The following is a 25,342-nucleotide window of genomic DNA, read 5'->3' on the forward strand; positions in this document are numbered from 1 at the left end:
GAAGTAATAAATCACTGTCCAGAGATAAGGGTAGAGGCCAGGATGAAGTAACATAGCCCCTCATACTAAACACTTGGTGTTCAAGAGTATACTGACAAACAAATCTATCCTGTGCCCCTTTTTTTGAAATCCCATCGACCTTACATCAGTATCAAAAGTTTTTCAATGTGTTAACTTTTCTTTGATACAAAAACGTTTTATTGTCACTTCCTAATCAGACAAAAGCCTACGAAATCGACATCAAAATTCATGTTTATCCTGAAATGTCTATTAATCGCATTTGACTGGAGGAAAAAATTATCGCCTATATATTCCCTTCAATCAGGAAGAAGACAACGATCTAAATCAAAGTTATAGTCATTTCGAGTGCATCTTCTGCTCCATGGACGTCCTATGGATCAAACCATTGACTAAGTTACAGTGGTCTAACAACATCCTAGAACAGTGTAAGGATTTCATGATTACAAACGTTTGCGGAAGGACGTTGCTCTGGATTTCTATCCCAGCAGCGGCTCATCAATTCCTTCCATTGGGCTGGAGGCTTCTTGCTACCTTCCACATCTTTCGGACGATAGCCTTCATCCACCCGACTGAAAAAAAGTGTCATTGGGCCCTTGAATTCAGCAAAGGCCTGCTGCCCATGCCACATCTCCCACAGCATTAAACCAAAGCTGTATATGTCTGCCTTGCTATCATACACTTTGGAATGAAATACTTCCGGTGCGATGTACACAGGGGTCCCCTGCAAAGTACCCGTGATGTCCTTTACTTCCTTAGAAACTCCAACATCAGTTACCTTCGCTAAGTTGTCGTCTGATAGCTTAAATGTAAACCAAGGAGCACATACATTTTCATTATATACTGAGCAAATTAAACAATTTCTTTAAAGGAACACCAACAAAAGACAGTTTATTGTTTTGTGCTTCCGAAATCTAATGAAAATTTTTGACAGTGTTGTGGTTTTGAAAACTATAAGGACGAAAGTTAAATTAAGTTACGTTAAGTTAAGTTAACAATTATATTTTCTTCAATTCAATTAATTTCAGCTGCATGGGTGTTTGCCAGGCGGAAAGTTTGAAGCCTTGCATTTTTTTTCCCAATATAGTCAAATATTCATGGGTATCTACAACAGGAATAGAGAACGGGGATTTGGTGAATAGCTGACAACAATTTTTCATTTCCAATTTCCCATTTGGTATTTCCCACTGCCCACTGCATTGTTCTTCTACTGAGAAAGTGTCTAGGAGTACTTGTGTATATACAACTATGTTCTCAAAAGCAGACAGAATTTAACACATTCTCGAATTTTACTTAGGTTTTAAAGCATTTTTCCCTTTCAAACTCGAAAACAGATTTCCTTATTTTTCATTCAATTGACAGAAAATCAGAATATGATTTTGAGCAATATTTAGGTCAGTATTTTTAAATTAGCTTAGCACAAAAACTTCAGTCTCCTACCAATATGTTCTCTAGCTTGAGATCCCTGTGGACAAATCCCTGATTGTGTATAAACGCAAGAGCATCAGTGATATCTCTCGTCCATTGACATACGTCTCTAAAGACATCAGGATTGTGGGTTTTTGCTGGTGTTGCTTCTGGGTGATCGAGGATCTGACTTTTCAAGTCTCCTTTGCACTTTTCCATTACCAGGATCACTCCTGTGGTGTCCGCGCTCTTGAGAAGGGATGTGCCATAAAACTTTACAATGTGGGGATGGTCCAATTTTCTGACCAAGAGATTAAAAAAACACGCAATATTCATAAAAGTAATGCAAAATTTCCTTTATTTAAACTGCAAGATTATGTTATATTCCTTTCCTTCTTATCTCATGCCCCTTGGTACATCGATCGTCTACCACACACATCTGAGTAGGAACAAAATACTCTGATCTTCATAAAATGGAGTCGAAGAGACAGAATAAGTGAAAAGACCACTCCGGGTTAAGAAAGAAGTTATGTTGCGTTACCGGGGCAATCCACAAGATCATTATTTAAAGTATCTGCTCCTTAACGAGCCCTGTAATACCAGACAAACCCATCTCCAGTCTTAGTTCAATTAGCTCTTGCATGCATGGAGGGCGAGGTTCGGTAAACTCAAGAATCTCTTACCTCAAAAGTTCTACCTCTGCCATTATAAGGCTTGCACTGTGGACGTCAAGCTTGTTCCTGCAAACCTTTAATGCTACAGTCTCCTCCTCTCCTTGCCTTCTCATCTTCCCTTGGTACACAGTGGCAAATACACCGCTTCCAAGACGTGAAGAACTCTCTTCTTTCCAGTCTAACTCCTCGCTGCTGATGTCAATGGCACGGATGCCATGTAGTGCAAATATCGCCAGATGTCCCCTGATATCGGAAGCTTCATGCACGATTGGTTGGTACAATTCTTGTATCTCTCCCTGTGAAAGCTTTACATCACCGAGTGCCTCACATAACATCTTGTCAGCCTCGATCAGCTCGGGAATACGTCCTTTAATTTGCTCCAGACACAGCTTAGCCTCATTCACTTGGTTCTCCACAAACACCTTGAGCTCGCTTTCGTTTGTTGCATCATCGAGATAGTCTGCGGATGCTTCAGCCATAAAAGCACATTTGTCTCTTTCGTATTTCTTGATCCTTCTTCTATTTTCCAGTTTGTTTTTAATCTCAAGTATTCCGATCACAGGGGCGCCAATCAACAGCGTAACTAGGGAAACTGGAACCCATATTGGACTAGTGACGCCGATGACAACCTTTTCCGCCATAGTTAAGCCTTGTTTAGGAGGAACAGTTTCGGGAACATCGAGGTCATCATTTGTTACAGCACACTGGAGATTCCTCAGTTGCCCTACAACAATATTGTACCGCTGCTTAGAGCGCTGTACAAGGGACTTGCGAGCATCTGAAAATACTTGGTGATCTTCTTCCCAATGCTCGATGATTTCTCGCAGCCGATTTTCTAACGCTTTCGTGATTTTGCTGTTAGTTTCTTCCCAGGAGCCCTCTGCCTTTGGAACTTCGTCTAAGGTCCAGGTAGTGAAGCGAGCTTTGACATCATCCGACTTAAGATACGCGGAGAGATCATCAACAGCGCTCTTGACACGAGCCTCCAAGTGGTTACCAAGCTCTTCCATCATTTCAGTTTCTCTTTCTTCAATCTGGACCAAACGGCGCTTAATCGAATCCATCCGTTCAGCGACCTCACCGTGATCTCTGGACGCGTTCATCACAAAAGCTTTTGCTTGATAAATTATCCGTGAGAGCAAGTAATCCAGCCATCTTCGAAAAAATAAGAATAACAATAAAACGTAAATTTCAGTTAACATCTTTCACCAATGCTTGTAAGTTAAAGTTTCAGAATAGTATTTTCATTATCATGGTTCGAAGGATTGATCTCATTTGTTCTCTATAAGCGACCGAGTCAATTTGAGCCAAGAACGCTATACCTGAATTAGTTTTGCGCCGACTTCTTTTTATGAAACACCTGAAATGTTTTCTTTTAACTGCAGGGCACTTTCTAAGTCCTGTTCAAGCGATCATTTTGATCTAACTTTTAGGAGAGGGATTAAGGAGCACAATTGTAGCCGAGATAGAATAGATGCTTGCCACGTGTTACTTGTCAATAAAGCTGTTAAAGAGTAAGTATTGTACAAACTTCATTCAAGCGCCCTGTTGGTTACAGATGATTGCGTATCTTCAGAAATTCGTAAATTCAGATTCGGTATCGTATCAAGGTAATAATAATAATAATAATAATAATCAATATTTAAACAGGGTGACCCCTTCAGTCGCAGGACTGGTATCAACGGGGGCCCTGTATAACGTAAAATAAAAAGAGCATGTATAAATAATATATATCTATAAAAAAACTAACTACTTTAAAAGATACGCTGAAATGTTTAAAAAATTTAAAAGCTTAAAAAGGTAATAGCGTTCTCATAAAAATTGGATATAGAATTGAAAATGTTCTAAAAAATAACCTAAGAAAAAAAATCGGAGATAGCCTTGAAACGTTCCTTAGGTGGTAAAATCTTTATGTTCGTTGGAAGGCTATTAAATGTGCATGCACCATGATAATAAAAAGACTTTTTAGCGACATCTAAATGAAATTTAGGAAGTATAATGTCAGTGATTGACGATCTAGTGCATCTGTTAAAAACATGTTGGTTGTCGCTCTGGCAGCGTAACAGGAAATAGTCTTTAAAGTATAGAGGAACTTCTCCGACCAAGCACTTGTTAACTAACAGTGCACAGTGCTTTTCCATGGTTTTTGTAAGAGAGGGCCAGCGTAGGTTCTCGAGTATTGTTTCCGTGGCTATGTCAGGTTTAAAACCGTATACGATTTTCGCAGCTCGTCGTTGCAGGCGTTCAAGAGTCTTTCTGTTAGTGCTTCCCAGAGGGCAAAAGCACGTATCACAATAGCTTAATATCGGTAGCACCGTGGACAAATAGATCTTATTTGCTGCTTCCGTGGTTAAACAACCTCGTAATCGTGACAGGAGGCCAAGTCTGCTAGCAACTTTTGACCTTAAATAGCTTATGTGATCGTTGAAAGATAAACACTCGTCTAGCAAGACTCTTAGGTACTTGAACGACTTTACTTGGTTGACTTCCTTTCCTTCCATGCAAAGCGGACTATGAGATTCAGATCTGACTAGCCTTTGCCGAGTTCCAAATAAAACATACTCAGTTTTCTTTAGGTTGAGGAAAAGACCGTTTGCTGTTAACCAGTTAGAGACGTTATTGAGATCAAGGCTTAAGTTCAGCTTCAACAGGTCAATGTTTGAAGCAGCAGTAAAAATAACGGTGTCGTCGGCATATAACATAACACTAGACAGACCAACGGCCAAAGGAAGATCGTTTATGTAAAGAATAAACAAGAGAGGCCCTAACACGGAACCTTGAGGTACTCCGCTACTGATGTTGGCGGCAGAAGAAAGGTGATTTTCAATGGACACTCTCTGAGTCCTGTTAGTGAGATAGCTCTCAAACCACGAGAGAGGCTGGTCTTGAATTCCATATCTGTACAACTTGTTTAAAAGACCGTCATGAGGAACAGTATCGAAAGCCTTTTTCAGGTCAATAAACACTGCCCCCGTCAATAGCCCTTTGTCCATATGACCACGAATTTTATCTGTAAGGAAGGTAACGGCCAACTGAGTTGAATGATTTGCGCGAAACCCCGATTGATAAGGCGAGAGAAGAGAGTTTTCTGATAGGTAGCTATGTAGCTGATGGAAGACAGCTTTCTCCAGAATTTTCGACAAGATCGGTAAAATTGATATAGGCCTGTAATTGTCCAGATCATCTTTGTTTCCAGATTTGAACAAGGGTACAACCTTTGCTTGCTTCCATTCAGACGGGACTGCACCAGTTTCAATAGAAAGATTTATCAAATGTTTTACACAGTCAGCTATCACAACTGCGCTGTCCTTTAAAAGTCTAGCAGGTAGACCATCTAGACCTGTAGCTTTCTTGAGTTTTACGCATTTAAGTTGCTTAAGCACAAACGGTTTACCCACTGCTGTGAACTCAAAATGATTCTTTGTAAACAGCTCCTCGGTTGTAGAATTAAAAACTGGTCTTGCATACCGGCATGATTCAAATAACTTGTTCACAACAGAAGTAAAGTAAGTGTTAAACAATTCTGAAATGCTTTGTTTATCAGTAACAATCTTGCCCTCTGCCTTGATACAGGTCGGAATAGATTTCTGTTTCGTGTCCGGCATTATTTTCTTCACAGACCTCCAGAAAGATTCAGAATCGCCGCTGTTCTCTTCAAGTAGTGATCTACTATAGCTTTCCTTAGCACGTTTAATCCTTGCACTGACTTTGTTTCGGAGTAATCGATATGCGGCCAAATCGGTGTCTAATTTTGATCTACGATATTTCTTGAGACTGGCATCCCGAGCTCTCATCATCTGTTTGATTTCCAGTGTAAGCCATGGACAATTACGTCCTCTAACTTTTTTGTCGATTAGTGGAGCATGTTTGTCACATTCAGCCGTAAAGTTGCATTTCCACAAAGACCAGGCTTCTTCGACGTTAGTCGAACTCAACACATCATCCCAGGGGATTTTCTTCAAATCACTGCAGAAATTAGTTGGATCGTATTTAGCATAATTCCTGCACTTTATCACACGAGGTTGTTCTTTGAAGTTATTTATCTTTCGAACTGAAATTAGCATATCATGATCACTCAGACAGGATTCAGCAACTACGGCTCGAGAAATGTTTCGTGGATTTGTGGTGGCAAACAGGTCAATAAGTGTAGCGGTGGTTGACGTAGACCGTGTTGGTTCATTAATCAATTGTGTTAAACCAAAGATTTTAAAAATCTCTTTCAACTTTTTGGTTTCAGAGCTTGGTTTCTTAGGCAAATAATCACAGTTGAAGTCCCCGTTTACAATAATTTCTTTTCCCTCAGCCGCGGCAGAGTCCAGGCTGTTGTAAAAGCGAGCCAAATAATCTTCGTCAGGCTGGCTATCTGACTCTGAAGGTGGCCGATAAAATGTTCCAAACAGTATGCTTTTTGATTTAGGCAGAAAAATCTCAATCCAAACAGATTCATCAATCTCGAGGTCAGATCGGCGCACAGCATTAATTGACTCACTGACAAACACTGCTACACCGCCTCCTTTCCTCACCAATCTATCTCTTCTAAAAAGTGTAAAGCCAGGCAATGACACTTCTGCATCCGAAATGTTACTGTTGAGCCATGTCTCAGTTAAAGCTATGATGTGAATTCGTGGACTTTGCGTTATGAAAACACGAAGTTCATTTAACTTCTTCCTCAAGCTTCTGATGTTTTGATGGATGAACTTAAGACCACGCAACTTTAGGGTAGCATCAGATGTTGCTGGTACAACAAAGCTATCGTTTAGACTGTCATCGAACTGTTGCTCAGCAGAAGATGGAACTGAGCAGAAATGACAAGTCGAGCCAGATTCAAAGTTCGCATCCAGGCATTTTAAATGGAAGCGCGATTTGCATAAAACGCAAAATCCAAAAGCCTGATTTCTTCTGACCGTCTTGAGACACCGAGGACAGGTTATTTTAGTGGAAGGTCCAGGATTCACGGAGATATCATTGCACTGAAGCAGTAAACTTGCAAGAAGAACAGATCTTGTAAGCCTGACAAGCTGAACCTTGGCGACAGGAGTGAGGGAAAATCCAAAATGGCGCCCACTAGAAGTTTTCTTTCTCACGGGCTGCTCAAAACCGACGAAAGAAGAGAGCTCCTGTCCAACAGCCAACCCAGAGCTATTGACTTCTTGGTTAACCAACGGTGTAAGACATTTAGAATTAGAAAGATCTCTTGTAAACACGAAGACGAGTAGAAGAAGAACGCCGCTTCGCATCACACGACATACCGCCATGTTGTCATTGTCCCAGGTGATCTAAGTGAACGTATTTCACAGCTAATTGTACTAAGTAAACGTTCACACCCGATATGACCTCAGGTCGTTTCTTGAGGTAGAATAGGACATCCATAATTTATCATATAATATTTTATTATTATTATTATTATTATTATTTTATATTCCAGTATAACGGTTTCTAAAATTGACAACTTACAGTGTGTAGATAGTTTTCACTGTCACGCAATAAAAAAGTAAATCGAAAACCATCCAGTGGAAAAAGCTTAAGAGTTCTGATGTTATAGAAGATAACTAAATAAGAAACTTCTCCTGTGCGTTTCACCAAACTTCAGATATTCAATGAAATGTTTCACAGAAATTTACAGAGCCCAGTATGAAAACGCCATTTTGGTGTACATCCGTGGTACACCAATATGGCGGCAGGAAAATAGTGCAAACATCTGGAACTTACGTTGGCTATCTAGACGACTGATTGTCAGTACTGAACAAACAAGCATTTATATAAGCGCTTTCCTTATGTTCTAACTTCTTAAAAGGCTCAAAATCATGAGATGAGTATACATTTTTCAAGAAACTTGTGTCACGCATCACCACAACCCTGCAATTCAAAATGCTCTGGCTTCCAAACGAAGCAAGCTATTGAGCTGTAAAATTGTGAACAGCTATAAATATACCTGAGGACGATAAAAACTTTGGTTAATCTTTAGTTTTGGATTTTAGAAAGTGATGACGTCACGTGATCTATATGGTTACATTTTCACTTTTTGTTTGGTCCTAGCTAGGAACTCTATCAATCAATTAACACACTTAAATGCTTACTTCCAGTGCATTTCCAGCCGGGCTTTGATGCTTTTCAAAACCATCGACCTGATGCCACTCATCAAGGAGAAAAATTCTTGGGTGATAATTCCGTACTTCTGAGCGATACTGGCTTTTTCTGTTGACATATAGGTTATCTGTGACTTGGGATCAATGCCAGGCCAACACTTCTTCAGCTTGTTGATCACGTGATCCTGGACCTCTTTTACTTCTTTCTCCGGAATTTGGTCCCATTTGTTGCACACGAACAAAGCACACTGAGATAAGACTAATCCTTCCTGTCTCTCAATCGTCATCTTCCTCACTTCATCCAGCAACTTTTCAAGCTGTAAATCAAAAGTACCATGAATGAAAAAAAGGCAGAACAAGTGACAATTTTCGCTAGTTTATTTACAGAAATAGATCAACACTAGGATTCCCCCCGCCGTAAGAGCCGAAGCGTTACCGGGACCGTCGGCAGAGATAGGAAAATCCGGACGGTGCAAAGAACCAATCAGACTGTAGGATTCGTTACCGTGCCTCCTGCTTCTCTTGAGGATTGCCTTACAAGTTTTTGCCTTCGTGCCTTAGGCATAGGGTTTCTTTGTTTTAGGGCCGGACGAGTGTTGAACCTTTTTCTCTATGTGAACCCCTTCTGTCCTATATTACCCTGCGAGCAGAGTCCCCTTCGATCTTCCTAGAAAAATCGAGATCGAAGGAGACTCTGCTCATAGGGTAGGCCTATATCTGCTGATTTCAATAAAAAATATAATTGTGCAAATGCTCAGTAACGTCACTACTTTTATTCTATTTCAATACTCACTCTGTCTTTTTGAATTCCTCCAGCGTTTGCACTGCTTATGACATAAATGAAGGCAAAGGCTTGTGGTAAATACTGCGAGACTATCTCGTCCATCGTATCAGACTCACCAATACCCGGACTGTCAATTATAACCACGCCTTTCTGAAATATAGAGAATGTAAAGGTGGGCTGCTTTTTTTTTCTTTCAATTATTTCATGAAGCTCATTGGTATACTGTATGAGATGATCAACACAACGGGTAGATTATGAAATTAGAATGAATTAAATATTTCTTTATTTATAGCAGTTTTCACTTGAGTGTCGAAAGTAATCCGCGTTTGATTGGTTTCGCATTTGTAACACCAAAACCAATCGCGCCTCGCTCGCACATGTTTTCCGTTCTTTCCGTCAGCTACAAGTATTTGCTTCGAGTTTTAATTGGTTCACGGGGCTGTCTGCGTCTTTTGTGATTGGTCAAAGTAATACTGAAGATTTTTTTCTAGTCAGCTGAAAACCACACTATTTGTTCTTCACAATATATTTGGAGGGTGTTAAACAAAGATTGGGTCTACAGATTCCCCGTGATTTTTTTGAGCCACGTGACAGAGTTCACTTTGTTGAAGAAGACCGATAGATACAGTCGGAGGCTTTGTTTTCTTTAGATTTCAGATCTTGTGAGGAGAATCATTATATTATTTAGTTTAAAGTCATTGTGCTGTGAAGGGAAGACTGAACCGAACTAATCTTTTCGATAAATCAACGAATCAACCATTTTTTTCCGATGTGTTAACAGTTTTATAATTTCTCTTAACACTCAAAACGCGTTTCATTTTTTTCGTTGATCACCTGATGAATCATGTGACTCCACTCCCCCTCTCCCAGATTCTGTACGGACGAATGGATGCTCTCTCATTAGTGACGCAATAACCAAATTTTCTCGGTATATATTTATGGCTTATCCAAAACTCTTTATCCATGGTGCTGCGCTGGCCCGCTTCGCGCAAGAGCTCCGCTAACATACAGACGAACTTAAATTAAGCGGCCACCCCTGTCCAGTTCCCTCTGTGAAACACGCTTGCAGGGAACTCATGGCAGTTGTATTCATCAAAACAAATATCCAGTCTTAGAAGATGAATTCAACTACCATGGTTCCCTGCAGGGACGTATCATAGACGAAATTGGCTTTTGAGCGGCACCCCTTGTTAGGCGGCCAGTTTAACTGTCAAAGTCTCGAAATTGTTAGTGAGACCCTGCTGGTGTGCAATTTAGTATAAATTATTAAAGCCACACCCACACAGTGGGAGTGGCAGATCTAACAGTACCAGCAAGGATATTTATATGGGTAACAACAAGCCAGTGGGGAGAATTTGCATGTTAATAATAGGGCTGAAAGGGTCCAAACAGATCTTACAGCAGACCTAAATTAGAACATTAGAATTATCTATGACTAATTTCTTAGGGATATCTAATAGTGTTTCTTTGGGAGTTCTGATGTAGCGTTCATAACAGTCTGAGCTCCAGCAGCCCAGTACCTTGATAAGCCACGAAGGGACCCCTGCTGCGGCTGCAGTGGTAGCTGCACCAATGCGGAAACTGTGTGTGAAATAATGATCAGCAGGTAGGCCACAACCTTGCAGTACAGAACGGAGCTCCTTAGTCAGGGAGGCACAGGAGAGCCACTTGCCATTGGTGAAGGTAAACAAAGGGCCTGTAGAAGCTGGTTTACATTGTAGCAGGTAGTCTGTCATAGCCATCACAGAACAGATAGAGGTGGTGGACCTTGTTATGGTTAAGGTACAGCCTTTGAGAAAGGGGTCAGTTTTGGAATGCTTAATGGAAACAGGCATGTGCTTGGGAGATTCAATGTTAGGGATAAAGGTAATATCCCTTAGACTAAGATGGACAGTAGGGTCAAAACTACTGCTATTACAAGTAAATTCACTTGTGCGTAAAAAACCAAAAAAGGCTAGGATGAAGCAGCCCACAGCATTATATGGTCTACATTGTAACTTTGGGGAGGCTGGAAATAATTGTAAATTGAAACCAAAATTTGAGTAGTTATGGGGTGGCGAGTTAATTTGGGAGGCATTTGGGACCGTTTGATGCCAGTGAGGACCTTTTGCAGGCGATACATTTTTGATAATTTTAATGAAAAGTTATGTTGCCTATGGAGATCTTGAACTGCAAACAGGTAAAGTTTGATTGTATTGTAGCAAATGGTTTTGGCCAGGTGGGCAGCGAAATAAATTAAGGTGATTTCGGATGCCGGGAGAAGAGGGCAAGAGGGACCAATGATACCTTGTAGGAGGCAAAAGGAAATAAAATGATTCTGACCGACACCATAGGCTCGATGGGTATTAAAGGCCAGCGAGGCACCAAAGTAGTGGTACACGGATGGTGTTAAATGGCCATTGCTGATGGAGGGATGGTACAGGGGATGGGTGAGGCATTGGGAGCCAGAGAGTGGAAACGATCCCTCTGAGAGTCAGCTATAGAGTTGTCCAGCCCTGGGATATCTTTGGCAGTGAAGGTAAAGTTATGTACTAGGGTCAAAATGGTAATAGAGCGGACCAGATCCATGATCCTGGATGACTTGGAACGTTTTGAATTAATGATGGTAACTACAGGGAGGTTGTCACACCAGAAACAAATACATTTACCCGACCAGTGGGGACCCCAGAGAAAGCAGGCAATATAAATAGCAAAAAGTTCCTGCCAGTCAATGCTGATCCCAGTAACAGGGTTAAGGCAGTGCTGAGGGAGCCAGTGGCTTTGAAACCATTGCGCATTAAGGTACCCACCATAACCGAGAGACCCAGAGGCATCGGTAAATAACTGGAGATCTGGGAAGCAGAGAACAGTGTCCCCCAAGAAGAAACTAACCCCATTGAAGTGTTCAAGAAAAGCCAGCCACATGGAAACGTCCTTGCGGAATTCTGTATTAAGTTTGATGTGCCATCTAGAGTTGGAAATACCCTTGGTTAAACTAATAATGCGCTGCAGAAAAGCTCGGCATGGGACCACAACTCTGCAAGCAAACTGAGGGGTACCAATCAGGGACCGAAGTTCTTTCAGGGTAACAGATTTCTTACAAGACCACTCATGCAAGGCCTCTTTGGTCCTGGTTAGCTTGTCTAGTGGGAGGCGGACTTCCATTTTGTTGGAATCCAGGAGAACACCCATGAATTCAAGGGATGTGGTGGGAGGGAGGGCTTTACCTGGGACGACAGGGATATCGAGCTCTGTAAACAGACAAAGGATGTTACAGAGAGCTGTGAGGCAGTCGGACCGTGGGGGCTTGGTAACAAAAAATAAGTCATCCAGGATATGGATGACATTAGGGATAACCAGTTTGGTCTTAATAACCCATTCAAGTATGCGGAAAAATTGGTCAAAGAGGTAAGGAGCATCCCGCAAGCCGAAGGGGAGAACGGTGTTGGAGTAGTGCATGCCCCTCCATTTCATGCCTAAGAGTTCCCAGTCTGACGGGTGGACGGGGGCTCATGGCTCGTGTACGACGACCTGACTGACGTCATTATAACGCAGATAAACAGTAGACACAGAGGAACAGAGGAGCAGTAGGCACAGAGGAACAGGGGAACAGTAGGCACAGAGGAAGAGAGGAACAGTAGGAACAGAGGAAGACTAGGCACAGAGGAACAGGGGAACAGTAAACACAGAGGAACAGAGGAACAGAGGAACAGTAGGCACAGAGGAACAGAGGAACAGTAAGCACAGAGGAACAGGGGAACATTAAGCACAGAGGAACAGAGGAAAAGAGGAACAGTAGGAATAGGGGAACAGTAGGCACAGAGGAACAGAGGAAGAGTAGGAACAGAGGAACAGTAGGAACAGAGGAACAGTCGGAACAGGGGAACAGTAGGCACAGAGGAACAGAGGAAGAGTAGGGTACGCACAGAGGAACAGAGGAACAGTAGGAACAGAGGAACAGTAGGCACAGAGGATCAGTAGGCACAGAGGAACAGAGGAACAGAGGAACAGAGGAACAGAGTAACAGTAGGCACAGAGGAACAGAGGAAGAGTAGGGTACGCACAGAGGAACAGAGGAACAGTAGGAACAGAGGAACAGTAGGCACAGAGGATCAGTAGGCACAGAGGAACAGAGGAACAGAGGAACAGAGGAACAGAGTAACAGTAGGCACGGGGGAACAGAGTAACAGTAGACACAGAAGAACAGAGGAAAAGTAGGGTAGGCACAGAGGAACAGAGGAACAGTAGGCATTGAGGAACAGGGAAACAGTAGGCACAGAGGAACAGAGGAACAGAGGAACAGTAGGAACAGAGGAACAGTAGGCGCAGAGGAACAGGGGATCAGTAGGCACAGAGGAACAGGGGAACAAGAGCTTTGGCCACAATCTTATAGTCGCAATTATGTAAGGTAATTTGGCGCCAGTTTTTAATAAGAAATGGTTCTGCATCTCTTTTAGGAATGATTTCAATTATTCCTCGTCTTTGAGTCACTGAGAACTGCCCCTTTTGGTACGCGTAGTTGATCGAGGTTACCAAGTAGTCAGAGCATGGTGTTTTTTTCTGGGTCCATGCTATTCAATGCTTGTAGACACTCTGATTTGGTTAGCAAACCTTCACAACTTTCTTTTTCATCCGCATTTAGAATATTTCTGTCTTCAAAAAAGTTGAAATTCGAGGGTTCGGATTGTTGTTCATCTATGCGGGATTTATAAAGATCTCTGTAGAAATTTTCACACTGAAGTAATATCTCTTTGTCCGACATAACAAATTCATTTTCTCCAGTTTTTTAATGGATAATAACGCCGTTTTTAAAATGCCTTTTCTCGAGATATAGAAAATACTTTGTGTTTTTTTTCACCCGCGTTATGCCATCTGCATTTGGCACGTAATATTGCACCTTTCGTCCTATATTCAATAATTTTCTCCAGTTGAGCTTTTTTTCTTCCAGATCCATGGGGGCGTTTTTTTTTCTCGATCTCCATTGTTACTGGATTCTATCAATTCGTGCAGTACATTTTACGCTTTTTCTATTTCTTCTTCTCTTATTGACGTTTTTGTTTTTCTATCTATAGCGTATTCAGTTACAGACTGTTCAAGGATTTTTAGTTTGATCATCTCCCATATCAAAGTGGGGCTTAAAATTAACTTTGTAAGATTGATGCCCTGCGGGATTTTGTAAAGGTGTTTAGAGTTATACGTTGTTGTGCCCAATGGGATTTGGTTTTCTGCCCTGGGGAAAAAATTACTAATAATATGCACGGGACTCGGTGTCATATGTGGGCTGAGTTTGTCGGTTCTCTACTGTTTTGTTGCAGGTAAAATCTGACCGCGGGTTGAACCCTCTTTTCACCTCGATTAAATATGTACTTGGCGTTACAAGCTTTTTTACAAGTTGTTTTACATAGTTCCTACTGTTCCTACTGTTCCTCTATTGCCCTGTTCCTACTGTTCCTCTGTTCCTTTGTTCCTACTGTTCCTACTGTTCCCTGTTCCTACTGTTCCCTGTTCCTACTGTTCCTCTATTTCCTCTGTGCCTACTGATCCCCTGCTCCTCTGCGCCTACTGTTCCCCTGTTTCTCTATTCCTACTGATCCTCTGTTCCTCTGTTCCTCTGTGTCTACTGTTCCTCTGTTCCTCTGTGCCTACTGTTCCCCTGTTCCTCCGTGCCTACTGTTCCTCTGTTCCTCTGTGCCTACTGTTCCCTGTTCCTCTGTTCCTTCGTTCCTACTGTTCTCCTGTTCCTCTGTGCTACAATTACTCTTTACATCTGCGGTATAATGACGTCAGTCAGGTCGTCGTACACGAGCCATGAGCCTGGACGGGGATGTTGCGGAAGGCAGACTTGATGTCTAGCTTAGACATAAAACACCCCTGACCAAGATTCTGGATGATCGAGATGGTATTATCAACTGTAATATAATGCAATGAATAATCACTGGGGCTGATATGAGCGTTGACACTTGTGGAGTGATGTTTGGGATATGACAGGTGGAAAATTGTACGCCGATCGGAGGAGTGTTTCTTTGGAACAACCCCAATGGGATAAACCTGGAAGTTGGGAAAAGGGGAGGAGATGAAAGGGCCAGCTGAGTGGCCCAATTGCACCCCTTTCAGAATATTCTTGCTGATTATGGAGGGGTTGTCCCTGGCAGACAGGAGGTAAGGATATTCTTTGGGGGTCCGTGGACCTTGAAAACCAATTCTAAACCCTTGCGTGAGACCAGTAAGGAGATTGTCAACGCAGTCGCGGTCGGGATGATCATGCAGGTAAGAGGAAAGCTGAGGGATATTAATGGGAGTGGAAGGGGACAACTTTGACAGGTAATCAGGTACGGCTTCGGGAGGAATGGCTAGAGCGGCTAGCTGACTTTGGCTGGGATCCTGAGTTGGAGAAAATCACGGTGGTCCTTTCTAGGGTGGGCTGCTGAGCATCCAGGTTTGTTGCACTGGTGTCTGTAGGGGCAGGGGGTGCGGGCACAGGGGACCCCGTTGTTGAAATTGTAGCACAGGTCAGCATGGTTTGGGCCGGGAGAGTCCTCGGACCTGGGAGAGAGGGGGCAAGCATCCGTAAAGTGGTCGCCACTGCTAGAGAACTTACAAAGGATGGACTTTGGTAAGCCCGTAAACGTATCCAAGTAAAGCTGGACATCCCGCTCCCCCCATTTCTTTGAGAGGTTGTGGGAGGCCCGGCGCCTAAATTCTACGTCATAGACGTACCAAGCCATACCCGGGAATTTTCTCGCTGATTCACGGATCAGCTGCTGGTAAGAGATTAAGTCAACTCCGCGGGAAGGGTAGGAATACAGAATGACGGAGGAGTATGTGGCTAAAGCATCGAGCCAACCATCGATGCGCGTGATTTTAGGGCGTTGGGCAGGAGATGGCAGGGGGATAGTAAGGTCCTCGTTCCCTACCTGGAGCTTTAAGTTGGAATTTACTCGATCGCGTAAGAGGGGGGAAAAAGGGAGAAGGCTAGCAAGGTCCATGTACTCACCATTCGTGATGGCCGCTATCTGGCTGTTGGAAAGGTGGCTGGCCCCTGACGGAAGCCTGTAGTTCCTGTGGATGGAGGCGACATCTTCCGGATTGGCGAGGTCTAAAGCAGCAGGTCCGCCATCTTGTCCGCCATTGAAAGACCGTGCAGGAGGAAGAGTGGGGACGATTGATGGCTCGTGGACTGGAACGAGATTTGTAGTGCCTGTCAGTGTTGGTTGAGTTGGCGAGGCTTGAGCCGGTCCTATTTCAGGCGGGATGAGCGGTCCACTTATGGAGCTGGAGTTTAAATTGGCCAGTTTGGAGGCTATCATCGCCGATAACTGTTCGGGAACCTGCGGCGCAGTATTCGTAGCCGGAGAGTCGCCTTCTCGGAGGCGAGTGATCAAGATGCGACGCGGACCGGTTTGGTTTAGATGGCGTTGCGACAGCATAAAACGGCGAGTCTCCGTGGGCATGGCTGTATAGTTAATGGTCAGATTGTAGGCTGACATTTGCGATTGTTCGGCGCCAGAGGTTGGACTACCGAGTCCGGTTTGGTTTGCAGCGGCTTGAGAACGGTTGCTGCGAGTTTAACGTGATTTAGGCATCGTAGCTGAAACATTTTGCACAACAAAAGCGTGCAGAGAAAGCGGAGAACGGCCTAGCTTGAATACTAGCTCGCAACTGGGACAGGATCAGAAAACAATGGGATTTTACTAACTGGGGATTGAGGGAGTTGGGAGGGGCATTGCACGCTGAAATCACATGAGAGTATGGTAGAAAATCACTGGGACCTTTGTCGTATAATTTCCCATATCGTAAAACTTTTGGGTTGCATTGGACATTGACCTAAGGTTATTGCACAATGGCTAATAGGGGGAACATAACAGAACTGGTAACAACCTTAGATGACAGCTATGATATAGACTACAGAGCTCATTAACCACAGTTTAAATGCTTAAACTTCTAATTGTCAGTAAAATAATGTAAATAGCCTTGCATACGGCGACTGCGCCCGCAGTACGGGCCGCAGTCAAAACTGTGCTGTCCTACAAAAACCACACTAAAATAGTATTTTTTTTCGCAGCTACCAAACATACAGACAAACGCCTCCCGTTTCCCTTGAGGATGAAAGGCTCGACTATATTTAATACGACATCACTAATGAATACCTCCAAAAGTTGGTGAGGCCAAAAGAGTTCAACCCTTTTGTAAATTGAACCTTTTTCTCGATCACTCTTCACGTGAACATAAGGAAAGATCTGCTGAAGATAACTTTGTTCAGAGGATTCAGCCTCTAGAAGGAACTCCTTAATTGGAAGCCTTGTTTCAGGATCCTTGTCCTTAAAGTGGACCACGATTCTGGGTTGATCTCCATAACTCAATTCGCATATGGTGGACGTTGTGCTGAGTGCAGAATATGGAAGGAGTTCCTCTCCCAGAATAAGGTTAACCAAGGAGCTTTTTCCAGAGCTTGTTTCACCTTAAAATGTATTGACTTTCAATTACTAGATTACCTTCATAGTAGCTTCTTGTGTGTAGTGTTTGTTCCCTTAAGCTTTTGACCTTTTTCATTTTTATCAAGAAATTGCCTTTTATATAATGGAAGCATTTGCAAGTTGGCAGATTCAGGAATAGTTCTAAACATGGTGTACTGACAAAGTCAAAGCTACGTAAATTCCCTATTTTTGAGTAAATAACAATTAATTCGAAGCCGCGAAATTCTTGTTGTGTCAATGAACATTTTGCCCGATTCCTTTCTTAAAAATGTTTGTAATTACACCGCTTTGTAAACTAGAGTTGCTTTGTTTCATTTACCTGCCACAAGAAGGAGGTATTCTTTTTGTTCCAGTTGTGCTTTGTGGTGTCCTATCTTCTCTTCAATGTTGCCCACGTTCTTCTTCAGCAAAGCGAGAATTTCGCCATTTAGCTTTTTCAGATAGTCTTTAGTATCGAGGTAACCCTTAAGTAAAGCTTGTCTTTTAAAGCCATCTTCTTCTCTTGCTTCTGTTAAAATGGAAAAGGCCTAAAACGTGAAAGCAAACGCGATTTATAGCTCAAATCAAACGTGTTGTTGAATCATATTTACCTCTTCAGTCTCTCGACTGAAAAATGTTGATGCTAATATTTATGACTAACATATCCAATCCTACTGCATCAGCAATTATGCTTCATCTGAAGCAGTTTGTTTCACAGCCGCCCTCCTGGAAGAGGCTACATCTGAAAACTAGCGCAAGTGAGTTTCATTGCGGTGAATAGGTTTTAGCTTTGAAAGGAATTAGAGAATAAGAGTGCATTCTCCTAGGCGCAAAACCCCGCAGTATTGGGTCTTATGGCCGGCGAGCTTGGGCTAAACATGTGGCAGATTGCAAAACATGCTAAACGATTGGAAATCTCAGGCCCAGGCGAATCGAGCCCTCGTTTTTCGAACCCGTAATGGCGGGCTACACTTCCCATCTCTCTCCTTCAATGTTGGTGTGAACAACCCGGCACAGTGATTTACGCAACATTGACAATAAAGGGGGAAATTGCTTGTATTATGAACAGGAGCGACGTGTTCCCTTGAGAGCTGAGGATAGCAAAAGGGATATTGTGATGCCGTTCCACACACAAACTTCACGCAATACATTTACACTTAGCTACTCTTAGGGTAACAGTATACCCCAAATGACCATCATTCGACTCTAGCTTCTTGAGTGCTGTCCAAACTTCCCAGGTGCATCCATAACTCCATATACGCACAGCTAAAAGCATAAACCAATTCTTTTATAACATGGCGACAACAACTTGGGCGCTAAAACATGTTTTATTTGTGATTGACTACAAAGTTCTCACAATGCACGGTGAAGAAAAACAAAGGTCATCAGGATCCTAACACGCCGCAATCAGTTGAGCAACGGTTGAGCGAAAATGCTTAACCTGGTTTCTAAAATTCTCAATTAAAAATTCGAATTGATTATAATGAAACTGTAGACAGACAAAGTCAAAAATACTCGATGAAAAAGTAGACAAACAAGGTCAAAATACTCACCTTTAAGTAAACATCTTAGCTTGGCAAAATGTCAAACGCTCGAAGAAAAGTTTGGATTGTTCAGAATAATCTTCACGTTGCCGAAACTTAAACAAAAGGAACTTGCACTAAACTCGACGGAAATTTTGCAGCTAAATTGAAACTGCACACGTCATCTTATCAGTCGTATATACGCACGGCCGTGCGTACGTAGAGATTCTGTTCATGATGGCTCAATAGGAATTAGATAGGACTAGCGCGCACGCTATGTTATAAAATTATTTATACGTATAATTTCACGCATCACGTATACCTTTAATTTACATGTAGTTCCTTTTCGCTCACACGTCACAAACTATGTTTTTGTCCTTATTACGTGTCGCACATAAACTCCTTGCCACCCTCGCAACCGGAATGAGGACTGCAGCTTACAAATATATAGGCTACTAAGTTAATAAAGATGGTGAATTTTAAGCTCGGTAACGAAATGTGAAGGAGAATTAATCAACATGACACGAGCGTGGGACAAAGAAAAATTCTGAGTCCCCGACAGGAATCGAACCCATGACCTCCCGAACACCGGGCGGGCGCTCTATCCACTGAGCTCTATCCACCTTCATATAGGCTACTAATAAATGCAAAATGTTTCAAAACAGTTTTGGTCAATTTCGTAGACGTGTTCGTAAGAAATATGAAAAAAACTTAGCATCTAAAGCTAGTTCCATTTCGAAATCAGTAAACAACTTTCAATAATCCGTTTCTCTAAAATTCGTAGAAAACCACTCACTAACTCCGTATAACTGGCTCCAAATGAAATTCTGTCTGCCTTAATTCAAAGCGTTTTGTGCAATGTACAGTATCGAGAAAATACATATCCGCCTCTTACCTAATCACGCTTCTCGATGCATGGTTTACTCGATTCTGATGGCCGAAGCTTCCGTCTTTTCAGGTAACAATATATGAAGACAAAAACACCGCCCGTGATTGCCAACCGCGATTAAATGCATGCCCAGATATATTAATTCTCCTTAAATAAAAACATTCAAGTTAAAAAAATTCCGGAATTGAGTGGTATTTTCCGTTCGTTTTCTGCTACTCTTGACTCGGGTATTCCAGTGACTGGAGGTCCGCGTGTTTTGGCAACATCCGCTTGCCACAAACTGCACGGGAAACCCGAGTCTACAATCAATACTCTAATCTTGAATAGCGGACAAATATACAGTAACGCTCGTTTTGTTTTTTTAATATGACTACCGTTTAGCAACGTGTATTAATTTCAATACGGTCGCTGTCACTATATGACGCGCTGCTAAACGTTTTGCTGTGATTTACTACGTAACCCAGTTTCCAACATTTCCTAATAACATTTCTGAAGAATTCTTACCTGACCTGCCGTCCAGCTGGGCTTTTCTACTGAATTCAATTCCGTTCTCACTCGAGTTTTCATATCATCCAGTTTAGTTTAGTCCTTTACGCGAAATACCAAGCGCTTTCATCAAGTCACTCATTTCCGATACATCGTCGATTTCTTCGATGGTTTTCAATTCACCAGAAGCCTCCATTTCACTGGTTTAAACAAATTTGAGCAGAAATCACTAGTAACTCGATGGGTGAAGATGAATGGCTACATTGCAACACGGAAAGAGGCCTAGTTTTCACGCAAAATGAACTATTTCCTCGTCCCTGAAGCTACAGACTATTTCAGCGTCGTTCTTGTGTGCAGGAGGCATGACTAAGTGAGTTTCAAAAAATTAATACGGGGGGACACGTCATTTTGCACTTGCTGTGCATAGCAGTCTCTTATCAGTGAGACTCATTTTGTTCCGAAAAAAAATCTATGATTTGAAGACTTTACCATGGAAACTCAGATGCCCAAACAATAAGTCCGGCCACTATACTATGGCTGCAGCTTTCAGGTGTCCAATTTTCAACGGGGCATCAAAATACCACATGAAGTCTGATTGCAAGCTCAAGTATATTCAACTTTCAACCACGTCGCAGACTGTTATCCTTTTCGTACTCGTCTTTGCAGTGGAGAAACCACTTGGAAGAAGGAGTGACAAAGTATTTCTTAGATAAGAGGCAAAGCAAAGGATGAGAGTTTTTTGTCCTTTACAGAGAGGTGGCATGTCATTAATGTGTCGTAGATTGATCGTATGATCAGTTCAGGAGCTATTTATAGCATCAAAGTTGGCGGCTAATTTATTTAGTGGCGCGTTAATACAGCTAACACCACGAAAGCTAGTTCGCAGTGATTGGTCCTGCAAGTTATTTTGCCTTTTCATCGGTAACCAGGACACTGGAAGAAACTAGCCCCTCTCCCTGTACTTGTATGAGATATTAGGAGTCCCCTCCTTTCCATATTAACACCCCGCATTGATATAAACAGATTGACTGCCAATGATGCTTGGAGTTCTTTAAGGGCTGACGGTTACAGAGATAGAGGAAAAATGTCAACTGAAATAGACGAAATCGAAAAATGGAGGACCTCTTCAAAATAATGAATCATTTGGTCTTAGTACAAAGGGATACAAAGGAGTTGATGGAATTAAGACCAGACCGCGTGAATATTTGGAAGATCTAGAGTGATCATCGAAACGAAAAGTTGGAGAAGTTAAGTATTATAAATTCCCTAGTAAGTATGCGTTATTTATTAGTACCTCATGGCAAACGAGATGAAACAAAACATAAACATATTGGTGGCAAACGTTATGCTAATCTAGATCGAGGAGTCATATTATTTTTATTATTAAACTATTTGCATAAAAACGAATTAATTAAATGAAACCAGTGGAATCGATATCTGTAAAATGCTACGAGGGAAAAACATCACATCTTTGTAAATTGGAGAACATCCAGTCTGGCTTTTCACTCTTTTGTATTCACTAGAGGTGTCAAGTTTTATCGGAAGCTGGCAAGACAGATGCACACTTTTGTATAAACTCTATGAGGAGGCAGCGGGGTTCTTTAAGCAGTAGGAAGATGACGTCATCATGTAAACCCTTCAGGAAAGCTTGGGAAACTCCAAGACAACCCTGGAAGAAAATCTCAAAAATATCAATTTACGGCCACCATTAATTTCCCTTGTTCCAAGTCTTAGTTGAGATTTTGAGAGAATAATGTCATTTTCTCAAAAATACTGCACAGGCTGAAATTATGTTAACAATTCATGTAGAAAATTGCACGAATGTATGAGCCAAAGTTTTTGTTATTCTTTGAGCGAATTGCTGTACTAATTGTTTTTACAATTTCAACCCGTGAGGTATTTTTTAGAAAATGACGTCATTTTCTCCAATTCTCAACCAAGACTTGGAACAGGGAAAATTAATCGTGGCCGTAAATTCTCGGAAGTAAAGGTCCAGAAAAAGAGTTCTAATGTTCTTCAACTTCGCAATAGATTGAAATTTGCCAAGATATCTAAGAAAGACCTCTTGTGTACGAAAATGTAAAAAAAAAAATGGGTATCGAGAATCTGATCATAGTGCCACTGAAGACCTCGATGAGCAGTCACCGATCATTTATTTGTCGTGCCAAAGAGCTCAGCTCGCTCAGACGTATGGTGTCATAACTGAGAACTTGATCAGCTGTTAAGTGGTATAAACAATCTTGTAGTCTCATCCATGCAGAGCAGCCTAAAAATTTATTCCAAGTAAGTAAAAATAGGCTTACTTAGATGAAACAATGATCATGCATTGCAAACAATTAAGGCCGAGACACATACTAAGCGACCGGTCGCTGTGACAGGTCTCCGCGACGAGTCGCTCCGTGTTTACAGCTTCCAAAACAAGTCGCCGCGACAAGACGCTGCACACGCGCCGCGATGATTTCGGATGAGGAGGGATGTGAACTAGTTTTCAAGCTTTTAGTTCTGTTAATAATGCTGTTAGATAACGAAGAATATAAACACGTCGAAAGAAAACACATGGAACGACAGTGGGGGTCAAGAAGAGAAGAAAGAGAGACTTATTACACTATTCTTATGGAACTTTCATTGTAATCATTTGTTGCTTTTCATAACAAATACAACAAATTCAAAATAAAAGTTTTATAAATATTAATAAAGATTAAAAGTTATTTCGATTTTTTTTTAAGAGTTGACTACACTACATTATTTTACAAGTTTTATGCCAAAAGTTTTATTTTTTTAGTGTAACCGTTCACTGCTTTCTAATACAAATAGAGCACATTCAGATAATAGTAAGGATAAAAACAAGGTTTAGACATTATTTCGAATTTTCTTCATTTAACCATACGTACTTTAATAATCTATAATTTTAAGACCACCAAATTCATAAGGTGGATAAGTTGAGAGGCGAATAACTTTGTCTTTTCCATTCCATCAAAAATTAAATATTAAAGCTAGTTTGAAATTCTTTTACAATTTCAACAGGTAAAATGCATGGAGCTCGGATAAATCATTTTCGGGAATAAAATAGACTTAATGATATTGGCTTTCCCAGTAAATGGATAGCCCTCTTTTTAGCGCGACAAGGAGACCCGCTTCATCCGCACCTTTTTTTTGATCGCAGTCGAAATTTTGACCATTGCTGTCAGAGCTCAGGAAAACATAGGAGGAATAGAAATTAACGGCGTGGAAACTAATCTACTGCAGTTTGTTGACGACACAACTACAGCTATGGAGATATTTTGCAACCCAAAAATTATCCAAATTATTTTTTAACAATGATAGGAAATTTTTGAGTCATTATTACGGCATTAGCTGAAAAAAAGAGCGGTAGCAGTGATTAATTAAAGAAAAGGTGTTAAGAAATGCCACAAACCTTTGTGAGCCACCTTATATATTGACGATCACGGATATTTCAATGCATCATAAGGTTATAAAATAGGCTTAAGCTTGTATTTGCAGAGATAGGTTTGCGTTATCGGCTTCGACAGTGCTGATCCTGGCAATATGCAGGACGGCTGTCACCAAGGCGGAAAAAGGCCGGGCGGTGAAACGGGCAGTCCGCTCTTGGTCCAATGTGTGATGCGGAGAAAGACTGGCACGAGCGCTTCTTCCGCGCTTCCGGTGAGATCAATGGCTGCCAAAAATCTCCTCTCGACGAACCAGAAACCAACTTTTCTTTCTTTATTTTTGAGCCATCAGTGGTGTATTTTCAAAAGCCTTTTTTTATGCTTTAGACCCAAAAGTCAATTCGTTTATGTCCGTTGTAATGCCGCTTAAGTAGTTTCGTCGAAGGCTACCCAAATTTGAGTGAAGTAAGACAGTGTCGAATGCAGGTATGTCCCGCTTATCATGACCAAGCCGTGATCCGCTGCTTCTTTTACGAGTACTCCACATTACTCCACTCTAAATTTTACATATGTTGAAGATCGATAGCTTTTACATAACATAGTAAATAAACGGCATGCAATGCACGCAGAAGCGATGACGTGTACATGCTATTTCTAAAATTGTTCCAAGAAAATTGGAACATAAACATACAGGCTGATAGTTAAACTTAACTAAAAGTAAAAGTAAAAGTAAGGTTCAACCTTTTCCCATTGCCTCAGAACAAAAGTGCACCAAAAGCCTTCCTTCTTCATATAGAAGGGAGTTTCGTGGAATTTCTTTAGAAATTTAAGTTCCAGTGTAAGTAAGCGGAATCTGCTCGTTTTAGTAGACCCCAGTCTACTGCATCACACCTTTTAGCTCGGACTCGCTCGTTTCACCGCCCTACATAAAAGCGCCCTGCCTGTCACATATGAACTCAGTTAAATTACCTTCTTCTCCATGAGTTCTCGTAGCTCAGTGGATAGAGTGCCCGCCCGGTGTTTGGGAGATCATGGGTTAAATTCCTGTCGGGGACGCAGATTTTTCTTTGTCCCACGCTCGTGTCATGTTGATCAGTTCACTTTTCACTTTTGATAATCATTTTGCCTCAGCTCAAGAAGAAATTATGAGCCTTCATAGAAATATAGTTCCGTCATGACGATACGGAATGTCGTCCAGTTTTATGGCTAGTTTTTGGCTGTTTGTGTATAAGTGAATGACCAGGGAAGATGATCACTCTTGAAATTGACGGAGCTATAAGAATAAGTAGTTAGTTAAAGAAAAACGTAAGCAAATTAAAGTAGAAGTCAAAATGAAATGTGGTACAGGATAACGCACTATGGTGTAACGTACCACGGATATAGAGTATGTTATTTGTGAATAAATGGAACACAATGAAGTGTATAATGGTGTAATTTAGTGCTGCGCTGTTTGATAAATATATTAATAAACAAACTTTAATTTGTCTGCCAGTTTGTTCTGCTCGTTGTATTAATTTTCCTGCGTTTCTCAGCTCTAGACATAACGGCCGGTGCATACAAACATTCTTTACTGAGCAAGAATTGACTAATTTTAACTTGGACCATTTCTGAAAGGGAACAGCGCTCCTACCTTTAATGCACGGCGCCATCCAAC

The 25,342-nt window shown here is 41.6% G+C and overlaps 2 protein-coding genes and 1 pseudogene across 3 annotated transcripts; all 3 read right to left on the minus strand.

Moving 5' to 3' along the window:
• Positions 1-415: 415 nt before the first annotated feature.
• LOC145492796 (uncharacterized) lies at positions 416-20,495 on the minus strand (annotated as a pseudogene). The gene is made up of 8 exons (XR_014050053.1): positions 20,318-20,495; positions 17,742-17,949; positions 17,096-17,406; positions 8,979-9,119; positions 8,177-8,502; positions 2,109-3,254; positions 1,459-1,726; positions 416-820 (listed from the first exon to the last, which is right to left on the minus strand). The product of XR_014050053.1 is annotated as an uncharacterized LOC145492796 (transcript).
• On the minus strand, positions 11,259-13,656 carry LOC145492219 (uncharacterized). The gene has a single exon (XM_081471571.1). It carries the CDS (start codon positions 12,420-12,422, stop codon positions 11,358-11,360), a length of 1,065 nt encoding a protein of 354 aa, XP_081327697.1. The 5' UTR covers positions 12,423-13,656; the 3' UTR covers positions 11,259-11,357.
• LOC145492825 (uncharacterized) lies at positions 14,194-16,716 on the minus strand. The gene is made up of 2 exons (XM_081472204.1): positions 14,537-16,716; positions 14,194-14,415 (listed from the first exon to the last, which is right to left on the minus strand). The coding sequence occupies exon 1, from the start codon at positions 16,433-16,435 to the stop codon at positions 15,308-15,310; it is 1,128 nt and encodes a 375-aa protein (XP_081328330.1). The 5' UTR covers positions 16,436-16,716; the 3' UTR covers positions 14,194-14,415; positions 14,537-15,307.
• Positions 20,496-25,342: the final 4,847 nt, after the last annotated feature.

This window comes from Orbicella franksi, chromosome 7 (assembly GCF_964199315.1).
Source record: "Orbicella franksi chromosome 7, jaOrbFran1.1, whole genome shotgun sequence".
In the NCBI taxonomy this organism is placed as follows: domain Eukaryota; kingdom Metazoa; phylum Cnidaria; class Anthozoa; order Scleractinia; family Merulinidae; genus Orbicella; species Orbicella franksi.